Source organism: Octopus bimaculoides, chromosome 15 (genome assembly GCF_001194135.2).
Source record: "Octopus bimaculoides isolate UCB-OBI-ISO-001 chromosome 15, ASM119413v2, whole genome shotgun sequence".
Classification (NCBI taxonomy): domain Eukaryota; kingdom Metazoa; phylum Mollusca; class Cephalopoda; order Octopoda; family Octopodidae; genus Octopus; species Octopus bimaculoides.
In genome coordinates this window covers 45,711,444-45,723,185 of record NC_068995.1, presented here as the reverse complement: position 1 = coordinate 45,723,185, position 11,742 = coordinate 45,711,444, and the positions used below count along the sequence as shown (strand labels likewise).

General features: G+C 39.1%; 1 protein-coding gene across 2 annotated transcripts in view; it reads right to left on the bottom strand.

Moving 5' to 3' along the window:
- The window catches only part of LOC106880850 (dual specificity mitogen-activated protein kinase kinase 1), a 62,949-nt gene that overhangs the window by 23,032 nt on the left and 28,175 nt on the right, over positions 1-11,742 (bottom strand). For both annotated transcript variants that reach the window (XM_014930988.2, XM_014930989.2), the window contains exons 2-7: positions 10,590-10,821; positions 7,203-7,349; positions 5,931-6,008; positions 5,386-5,437; positions 4,023-4,147; positions 1,848-2,037 (exon numbers count right to left, since the gene is read on the bottom strand). In XM_014930988.2, coding sequence (XP_014786474.1) covers positions 1,848-2,037; positions 4,023-4,147; positions 5,386-5,437; positions 5,931-6,008; positions 7,203-7,349; positions 10,590-10,821 — 824 coding nt within the window. The remainder of the gene's footprint in view (positions 1-1,847; positions 2,038-4,022; positions 4,148-5,385; positions 5,438-5,930; positions 6,009-7,202; positions 7,350-10,589; positions 10,822-11,742) is intronic.

The window sequence follows — 11,742 nt, the reverse complement described above, 5'->3', positions numbered from 1 at the left end:
TGGCAGAGTTTCTACAGCTGGATGCCCTTCCTAACGCCAACCACTCAGAGAGTGTAGTGGGTGCTTTTACGTGTCACCCGTACGAAAACGGCCACGCTCGAAATGGTGTCTTTTATGTGCCACCCGCACAAGCCAGTCCAGGGGCACTGGCAACGATCTCACTCGAAAATCCTACGGGAGCCAGTCAGGCGGTACTGGCAACGGCCACGCTCAAAATGGTGCATCTCATGTGCCACCCGCACAAGAGCCAGTCCAGGGGCACTGGCAACGATCTTACTTAGCTTGCCGGGTCTTCTCACGCACAGCACATTTCCTCATTTCTATTGATAATTTTAGACAACAATGCCACTAAAACAAACATGTTAATTACAATTAATAATACTAGAATTTGAATAATTTCAGATATTTTCACATTTGTACTTTGTATAGTAAAACAAACAGATATTTAAATTTAAAATGTTTTTCATGAGAGAAAGTTCATGGTATGGATGAATAAATCTTACTTAGTAGATTTATTCTATGTAGTCAGTTCAGATGACTGGTCAACAACCAAAGAGCAGTTATTATTAGAAACAGAGGTGGATGCCTTCTTAATTTGAATTCGTGATTCAAAATGAGGTGTAACTTTGTCTTGTCGTTAATAGAATTTTTGTATTGTTCACATTACATATCACATTTCTCCTCCTAACATCAAACAGCTTTCATTTTTTCCTCCTCTCTCTTCTGAGGAAAACAGTCAGAAAAAGAAAGGTGATATATTAACCCTTTAGCATTAATATTAATCTGTCAAATGTGATGGTCATTTATTCACACTGATTTGAAGTAATCCATGCATTATCTTGCAGCTTTCAGATTTCACCAATATGAACATTGGTTTTCCCAATGACACTGAGTGGTAGGTGTGAGAAACTGGACATGGCCAGTTTGAAGATGGCTGGTTTAAATGCTAAAGGGTAAAGCAAATGATAGAAAAATATTTTTCAAGTACAAGTCTATCTTCTGAAACATGATACAGAAAACTATACGTACACGCACACACGTGTGCGTGTATGTTACTGTCTTACATTTCCCCCAGCTTACATAAACGAGAGGTTTCTTTGGTGGAGAAGTACTTTTTACAGTTGGATGAACACCCTCTATGCAACCACTCAACTGTGGAGTTGAATGCAAAACTGGTTTTGTATGTCAGTCAAGGGAAGGGAGGTGAAGCCAGCAGAGTTACGTACCTTGCTACAGATGTACAGAGCAATGACTGTTATAAGCCCTGAACCTACAATCACGTGGGCAGTAAGTAGTTAAGCAACTGGACCCAAGGTATGTATGTATATTCGGAGTGTCCTGGTAAGACCCAATACTTGTGTTTCTCTATTTCACTTTTTTTATACTCTATATTTGAATGACAGTCGCATACATCCAGTAACAGTCAATAATACTTATATACACCCGTGCACAGCATATGTTAGGTGACACTGCTCTTTCTATACATTTATAAATACTCTAACCCAAGTACCCTACAATGCAGGAGTTGCTCCAGCTGTTGCTGCAATCAAAGAACCTCAATCTCGTAACATGGTACTAAACACTTGTCTCAATCCTAACCCTTCTTCATTCTAACTAAACCCCACTGAAAATTCCTTATTTATCAAACCACTAGCCTTTATTGCTTTCCAACTAAGCACTAACCCCGACTGTATCAAATCCCTTCATTCGTCTACATGTTCCCTATCTCATTCTAAACAAACCCACAAACGCCTCAACCCACGACCAAAAAACTCCGGACCCTAGATACAAACAAATAAATAATTAATTTAAAGACAGATCAATTAGAACATTAATAAATCAATCACCTTTTAAGGGTTTTCCTGTCATTGCAGCTTCCCGATGTTCTTCCATGCAGTTATCACCAAATATGCTTTCCAAGTGTTCAGGGTCTGGTGGGGGAATGGGATATCGCCCAATGGCCATCTCTACTAGTGATAGGCCGACACTCCAAATGTCAGACTGGACTGTGTATTGAGTTCCTTGTAACCGTTCAGGCTGTCAGCAAAGAGAAGCAATAATATACAGGATGCGGTGAATAAATTATCGTCCAAATTATGCAAAAATGAAAATAACACTGACATCTTATTTTAACAGATATATTTACCAAAATTACATAAAAATATCTTGAAATACTAAAGAGTAAATTTATTCAATAAAATCGCCATTGGCCTTAAGTCATGGCCTCCGGATGATGTCGGAATTTCCTGCGACTCTTCTGGACGGTCTCCTTCTTTAAGTTGGTGAATGCGGCTGTAATCCTTGCCTTCAGTTCATCTTTGGTATTACAAGGAGTTTTGTTGGTTTCTCGCTCAACTGTGCCCCCACACATAATATGAGGAGTTAGGTGGCCAGATGTTAGGGGTGATGTGGTTGCAGAAATTATCTGACTGCCACAACTCGGTTCTCCTGTTTCTGTGGCATGGTGCAGAGTCCTGTTGCTAGACATAGGGTCTTCCAGCAGCCGCCCTCTTGACCCAGGGTAGCACTACTTCCTCCAAGCACTTGATGTAGGCCTTCTTGTTGAATCTAAGGCCGTGTGGGAAGATGAATGGAGGCATAAGGTCGTCATCACTAGTGAATACTCCAAACACCATGATGTTGACTGGATGTTTGATTTTTCATCATGTTCTGGGGACATGGTAAGCCAACAGCTGTTCTGTGCGTTTACCATTTGATCGTAGCAGAAATTTTTCTCATCTGAGAAAAACCAAAGCATGTTCAGTTGGAGGGGATGTTTGAGTTTATTCAAAAGCTTCATAGCACGGTCCTGATGGCTTGGGATAAAAATTGGCCCTTTCTCATCTTGTATGAGGAATACCAAATGTCTTAATGCGCTACCCGCCTGATAAACTCACACACTCCCATGTCTCTGGTCATGGACCTGATTGACTTGGAGGGATCATTGTCAATCATAGCCTGGATCTCACCAACAAATTCAGGAGTTCATTTTTTATTAGAATGATCAGTAGGAGTTTCTCAAGCTGCCGTACCTTCATGATCACCATTAGACTTATCCAACTCTTTCTGAATCCTCTACACTGTCCTCAGATTGACATCCAAACACTCTGAAATGTTCATATTGGAGCTTCCAGTGCGAATGCCAAGCAGTACAGCAAGTCGTTTCCAAATTTCTGGCAGGCAAAATGCTAAGCGGTATTTCGTCTGTCTTCACGTTCTGAGTTCAAATTCCACCGAGGTCGACTTATCCTTTCAGGGTCAATAAATTAAGTACCAGTTGCGTACTTGGGTCGATCTAATCGACTGACCCCCTCCCCACAAATTTCAGGTCTTGTGCCTACAGTAGAAAGGTTATGACATACAGAACAAATGTAGAAATTATGATAAACACAAGCTTATATTATTTATTCCGTATGTTTCACTTCAGAGACATTTGATCTTTGTAACATAATACAATGTGTTCCGTTACCTTGATGCGGTTCACCATCCAACTGCACTCGGAACATCCAATGCAGAGGATGCAAACAGCCACAATGTTGAAACATGTGTAGGGAACAAAAGATATAACCTTGTGTTTCACCTAATCTCTTATATATTGGCATGGCTGGGTGGTAAGAAGCTTGCTTCCCAACCACATGATTCCAGGTTCAGTCCCACTGCATGCTACCTTGAGCAAGTGTCTTCTTCTCTAACTTCAGTCCAACCAAAGCCTTGTGAGTGGATTTGGTAGACATTCTGAGAGAAGCCCATCGTGTGTGTGTGAGTCATTGTGTCCTGTCCCTTACCACCTCTTGACAACTGGTGTTGGTGTGTTTACATCCCTGTAGCTTATCTATTTAGTAAACGAGTTCAACAGAATAAGTATAAGTATGAGGCTTAAAAAAAAATAAAAGTACTGGGGTTGATTTATAGAACTAAAAACTTTTCAAGGCAGTGCCCCAGCATGGCCATAGTTGAATGCCTGAAACAAGTAGAAGACAAATACACACACAAGCCTGAAGTAAACAAGGAATAATACTTACAGACATGTATGATCGGGTTCCCACAAAAGAATTTGCCATAGAATCAATTAGTTGGCCGCTGACACCAAAATCACAGATCTTTATCTCCCCTTGGGAGTTGACAAGAATGTTGGAAGGTTTCACATCTATTTTCAGAGAGGCGCCGAAGATGGTAGCAGAAATAAAACAATAATAAGAAAGAGATAAATAAAATATATAAATAAAACACATAAATACATAGATATAAGATGAAAATCTGGTGTAAAGGAAACAAAAGTCAAGTGTATGAGATGCTGACCTCATGGAGCAGGAATTGGTACTGCCCATGTGACCTTGAGCAAGGCACTTAACTTGACATTCCTCTCCCCTTAACAATTCTACAGGTGACTTTATCTGACACAATTTTGTGAGACAATGTAAGAAGTGTGAGCCAACATAAGTGCCTTTAAATGATTGCCCGACCCGCTAGAATTAGCAACCAATTCTCCACCAAATTACTAACAACGTCCTTTGCAAAAAAAAAGGAGGAATCAGGGCAAAGGACACATCATTAGATAATAGATTCCTAATCCTGAAAACAAAAAAGGCAGGATGGTCATGGCTGGACCACTGTGATCAAAGATCTGTGAGAATGAAGACTGACCAAGGGTTAAACAATATGGATATAAGATGTTAACAACACATTTCACAACCAATCTCAAGTCATCAGTAATATTTCTCACACACACACACACACACACACACACACAACCCTAAAGCAGTTTATGGTTTTTTCAATGAAGACTGTGTTTGGATTCACTTGCATTACATATCTCTGCCTCTAGCACCAGTTAATTCTCCACCAGTACTCCCTTTAACAGTAATTATGCTTTGTACAGTAAAAAGACAGATATCATCATCATTTAGTGTCTGTTTTCCATGCTGGCATGGGTTGGACGGTTTGACTGAAACCCGCAAAGCTGGGGAGCTGCAACAGATTGCATTCTGATTCAGCATGGTTTCTACAACTAGATGCCCTTTCTAACACCAAAGATATTTATGATTAACCCTTTTCATAACAAACTGCTTAGGACCACCCTTGGTTTTAAGGCATAGACTTCCCATTCTAAAGTGATCTAAATTAAAATTCCCAATTAAAATCTGATGTTAATTTATATTCCCGAACTAAATTCGACGACTGGCACCAGTCTCTTATTATGAAAGCATGCTTCTCTCTCTCTCTCTCTCTCTCTCTCACAAACACACATCACCTGAACGTCACACTGTTCCTCTCTCTCTCCTCCTTCATGTTTCTCCTTATTTCTCCTACTGTCCTTCCTCCTGTATAATTATTTTCCTTTCTTTTTCTCTTCCCCTCCTCTCTCACTGAATATATAAAGCTTACCTCGATGCATGATTTGGTGTTTTTCACGCAGATAATTCAAACCTTTCATAACCTAAATGAAAGAAGAAAAAAAAAAAAAATCAACAAAAACACATTGAATGAAATTTGTGAAAACAGTCTCAATATTACTATTACATATATATATAATTTTTCAAGCAAGGTCATTACCAGTGCCGCTGGACTGGCTCTTGTGCAGGTGGCATGTAAAAAATACCACTTGAGCGTGGCCGTTACCAGTACTGCCTGATTGGCCCTCATGCCGATGGCATGTAAAAGCCCCCACTACACTCTCGGAGTGGTTGGCATTAGGAAGGGCATCCAGCTGTAGAAACTCTGCCAGATCAGATTGGAGCCTGGTGCAGCCATCTGGTTTGCCAGTCCTCAGTCAAAGCGTCCAACCCATGCTAGCATGGAAAGCAGACGTTAAACGATGATGATGATGATGATGGGATGACCATTGCTCCCATTAATCACAGATCAGACAAGAGGACGAAACACAACTTCCAAAAAATAAAAGATTGAAAGAAAAGAAGGTATATACTTACAGCTATAGTTATTTTCCCTAAAATTGGCTCAGGAATTCTGCCTGCCTTTTTAAGTATCAAATCCAAGGAACCACCATCCTGCCAGAAATGGAACAGAACCACATTAGTTGACATGACTATCGGGTTCTTACAATAATAAACTTCATTATTTCTTCAGTTAATGAAAAAGCTGAGTCAAGAAAACAGTAATGGGTCGTTGCCAAAATGATGTATGCCTAAAATGCTTATGGGCACTGCAACTAAAAGAATACGCAACAACAAATCCATTGGCATTGTTTGGCATTAGATTGTCCCAGAAGAGAAAAAAATGGTGCAAACCAAAAACTCAGTATAACAATCAAATGCACTTCAAGAACTTAGGGACCACACATTTGCAGTTTGAAATACGAGGACAACCAAAGGTCTCATTATGCAAACTAGGCTGATTATTGAAATCCCAGAATGGTTCAAATTGTATACAAAGTGTCTGTGGCAGTACACCTGATAAGAACTACTCCATGCCATCAATGTTAACTGCAATAACTTATTAGAATCTTCCTGCAAATCCCATCCTTCCAAGATCTGACCTCATACTTATTGAAACGTTACCTTTGGGTTATCCATACCCACAAGGTATTTATATGCACACCACAACCCAACATTCCATTAAATCACATCCCTCATCCCTCCCAGCTTAGTCACTTCTTCTACAGACATCGGCTTGATGAGGTTTCTAATGCTGTACCAATCCATCTCAGCTCACCATTCATGTTGACATGTTTGTTCTCCACCATTTTTTTTTTTTTTAAATGCTGTTTTATATCCATTTTTCATTTCATGCAAGGACAAAATATCTTTTTTTATGAAACAGTTTTTTTCTCGCATGAATACCCTTCAAAGTGATGTATGTCCCCTGAATATGGTGACTCAGAACTACTTAGAAATGGGCAGTTGCCAAAATGATGTATGCCTAAAATGTTTATGGGCACAGGGAACAAAAGAATATACAAAAACATACCTGTTGGCATCATTTGGCATTGGATTGTACCAAAAGAGAGAAAAAAATGGTGCTAACCAAAATCTCAATTGAACCTGTTTTTTCCATTTTCATTTAGTCAGACATACTGAACCATACAAATTTATGTAGCTTACCCAAGAATGCAACAGCTACAGCTTTAGTCAAAACTTGAACTTATGAATACATGATCAATAGCCAACTTCTTTAACCATGCAGCTATTTTACTTCAGTGATAGGAACAGGAAACACAAATGGGTGGGACAGAAACTACTCACCATATATTCCATGCATATATTGATTTCACCATCACAGAAGAAAGCCGTATAAAAGCCAACTATATACGGTGAGTTACACTCATGAAGTACTTTGAGTTCTCGAAATATCTGATTCCGTACTGAGGGTTTCACTTCTAAATGAATTAGCTGCAAACGGAAAGGTAAAGACAGCGATTAATATACAATGATACGAGGCAGGTCCAGATTAAGACCGATGGAGGGTCAAAGCACTTAAAAGATTTTGGTGTTCCCCATATATGGGTAACCCAAAATATAAACAATAATAAACCATAAAATAAATTTTTATTTTTCAAAATGAAAACAAACAGCAAGATGGAAAATAATGTTTATTTTTGTATACTTCCACTTTATTTATATAAAAAAAAAAAAAAAGCCCTTTTAAAGCCTAGCCAGGCTCATGGGCCTGGTTTCCCGGTTTCAATGGCGTATGTGTTCCCCAGCTGGACGGGATGCCAGTCCAATGCAGCGTTACTCATTTTTGCCAGCTGAGTGGACTGGAGCAACGTGAAATGAAGAGTTTTGCTCACGAACACAACGCGTCGCCCCGGTCCAGGAATCGAAACCACAATCTTACGATCATGGTGCTGACACCCTAACCACTAGGCCACGCGCCTCCACACTTTATTTATATATTTGAAAAGTTTTCTCCTACTTTTTTTAATTGCAAAGTCTTTGATCATACACTATGACATCATGAACACTACAAAATTTATATTTCCGATCATATAAACCACTTCAAATATTATTTTAGCAAGTTTAAAGTGATTTCATTGTGCCATAAGCCACTTACCATTTTTGTGATTCTCCACTTACCTTGATACCCTAAACACATGCTTATTTTGTTAATCCAACACTGGTACTAAATTAATAGTTAATCCAACACTGGTACTAGAAGTAGAAAGTGGTGTTAATGCTACTCTACAAACATGATAATAATACAAGAAGGAAGAAAAAAACAACTACATATTATTATTATTATTATTAAGGCAGCGAGCTGGCAGAATTGTTAGTGCACGGGGCAAAATGCTTAGCGCCATTTCATATGCTCTTACAATCTGAGTTCAAATTCTGCCGGGATCGTCTTTGCCTTTCATCGTTTCGGGGTCGATAAGTATCAGTTGAGTACTGGAATTATTATTGTGAGGATGCATAGCCTTGTGGTTAGGGTGTTGTACTCATGACTGCAAGATTGTGGTTTCAATTCCTAAACTGAGTGGTGAGTTGTGTTCTTGAGCAAAACACTTCATCTTGTGTTGCTTTGCGATCACTTAGACATTTGACGTGTGGCACACTGGGCACCTGTTCAGGCAACGTTGATTTGATGGAGGGGGCGAGCAAATGTATGGCATATACATTTGATTACTATAAACAATTTAGTTAAGATCAGAAGCCATGAGTCATTTTCTAGTATTGCATCAAGGCATAAAAGAACTGACAAGCAAACCTGTAGTACTAAGCAGAATATTTGCTGTGGCGCATCTTTTACCCCAAGACAAAACATGTACATGATAGCGTTTTCCAATCAGTTAAGATCAGAAACCAAGAAAGTCAATGCTTCATTATTAATGGTGGCAGGGTTGGCATTGAATAGTTAACTTTCAATGAATCAAACCCCGTTTAATTTCCCAACAATATCCACAAGCAAGGAGCAGGGGTGAGAGAGGTGGTGGGAAATGGATTTCATGTTTGACATTATTCAAGAGGGTTAATAGGACACTCTTCAAGGTCAGTCAATTGATGTAACACTGATTAGCGTCTCTGGAGAGTCTAGAAGTCTTGAGAGGGAGGCTGGGAGGGGGAGCTAATGCAAAAGAAATTTATTTATTGTTTTAGTGTTTCAATTGAGAGGAAACCTCAAGAGAGAGGAAACTACTTCGAGAAAAAAAAAGTGCATCATCACCATCAACATCATTGTATTAAGGTCCATTCTACAATGCTGTCATGTGACAATATGAACTTGAAGGAGGGTCATATGACAAATTTAAAGCTTTCGCATTTCAAACAATGACCTCCTATTCTTTAAAATAACAATCATTACACACACACACACACACACACACACACACACACACACACACACACAAGTAGCCCATCCTGTAAGTCAGGAGGAAATTAAGTAGCAATGGCATTTTAACAGTCTACAGTTTGTAAGCAAATCCAATTCCTTTCTAGAGAGGCATCAATCAATATTTAGCAGAAGTCACATTCTCAAATCAACTAAATGGTCATGTTACTTGAAGTAATAACCAAATTTTTCTCAAATCATGCTTACTGCCTTAAAAAAAACAAAAAAAAAAACAAAGAGGATCATTATCAACATCATTTAATGTCCATTTTCCATACTGGCATGGGTTGGACAGGTTTCACCAGAGCTAGTCAGCCACAGATCTTTTGACATGGTTTCTATGACTGGATGCACTTCCTAGCACCAACCACTGCACAGAGTGTGCACAGGTGTATTTACATAGCACTGGCACAAGTGCATTTTATGCGGCACCAGCTCTTGCAAAACAAAAACCTCTCAGCAGGGAGAGGGGAATCGAGGCAAGGACATAAAGGGACATGTGAGTATGTATGGATGGCCACAGTTTTAATAAGCTCAACATGTCTTCTGAAGTACAGCATGTAAAAAGCACCTGTTACACTCTTGAAGTGGTTGGCATTAAGACGTCATCCAGCCATAGAGACGATGCCAAATCAGATCGGAACCTAGTGCAGCTCTCCAGCTTACCAGTTTCAGTCAACCCCAGGAGTCAGTGAACTGGGGTAAAAATGAAATTCTTGGGCGTAATGAGGACTCATTAGACATAAGTAAAATAATAAAAAAATGTGTTCCTTGTTACGACAGAAGTCTGTCCAAAGTAATGGACAGGTAAACAGATTCGATAAACTTTTCGAATTCAAAGAATCAATGATTTTCTTCCTTTCAAACCATGGGGGTAACGTCAGCATAAATAAATCATATTTTGGGGTAATTGATTAACCCTTTAGCGTTCAGATTAATTTGGCAAAAATAATCCTTATTTATTCACATTTAAAAAAATTTATCTGATATTATTTTGTAGCTTCAAGATAGGAAAGATGTAATTGCTTATTTTTAGAATGACATTGTAGGGTAGGTGTGTGAGGCTAGTTCTGGCCAGTTTGAGCATAAAATGTGTAGAATATTTGGGCCGGATACAGCCGGTTTAAACACTAAAGGGTTAAAAAAGTTCCCCAACAACTGGTCTAACCCATGTCAGCATGGAAAGCAGATGTTAAATGATGAGGATGATTTCTTTATCATTGATGATTTAAAAGGAAAAACAACATGCACTGTGGAAAACCAAGTCAAAGAAAAAGAATCTAATGATACATTCCACTTACCTTATGAGCCATCAACAGATTTGTTGATTTGTGTCGCACTTTCAGGACCACACCTCCATTGCCAGAACCAAGTTCCCCAATTTTGTCAATGTCATCAATTGTCAACTCTCCAATTTGCTGCTTCTTCCTCAGAAATTCTTCCAAGCGTTTCCGCTGTTTTTCATCTAGATCTAACTCCATAATGCCTTGTTGAAGTTCCTCCACACTGGCACCCATGCCAGTCGTATTTTTACTGCAACAAAAACAACAGCAATAATAACTTCTTCCTGACGGTGAAGCCATATTTCACACAATCTCGACTTTTCTTTCCAGCTATCTGCAAACTATTGTGTATATACCCAGTATATATATGTATGTGTGTGTATGTGTATATATATATATGCATGCACCTGTAAATAGGGCTTTGTAGTTCGGGAGCAGGGAGCTACATATGCATGTGCATTTGTGTAACTTTTAATGCATCTGAAATGCTATAACTATGCAATGGAATACAGCAATACATGTATCTGAGACTTTACAGCTATGGTTATATATGAGAAACTGTTACATTGTATAAGAGCATGTTTGAAGGTACATGGTAAAGAAAAGCCTAATCAGTCCAGAGGTACTGTACAAAGTTATAATCCTGTATTATATCACAGACTGTGTTGAATAAAAGAAATCTTGAGTCTCTGCTTAGCTCCAGGTGAGATATATATATAATCACATATATATTAAAAGAGTAAGTGAGAGTTAATGATTGGGCCTGGATTAACAGTGAACTGAAGTGTGGTCTGGTGATGTACAGTGTGCCAAAACCAGATGTGCCCTTCCTTGCACAAGGCTGACTAAGTAAACAGATGGATTGCCATTGTGTAAGAACAAGTACTTAAAGATTTGATGGGCCATTCCAAATATAGCTGAAGGCTGGCTGGACTTGGTCATGTAGGGTGTGAACACAGATGGGGGTGTGTAGTAGGGCTGAAGAAATTTCAGCTATAAATATAGTTACAAAGAAATAAAATGAAGAGAGAGAAAGAAAGAAGAAGAGAGACAGACAGAGACAGGAGTGACTTAACACTGGTGATTAAATATGGAAAGGTGTGGCAAGATGAGGACACACACACACACACACACACACACACACACACACACACACACACACACACACACA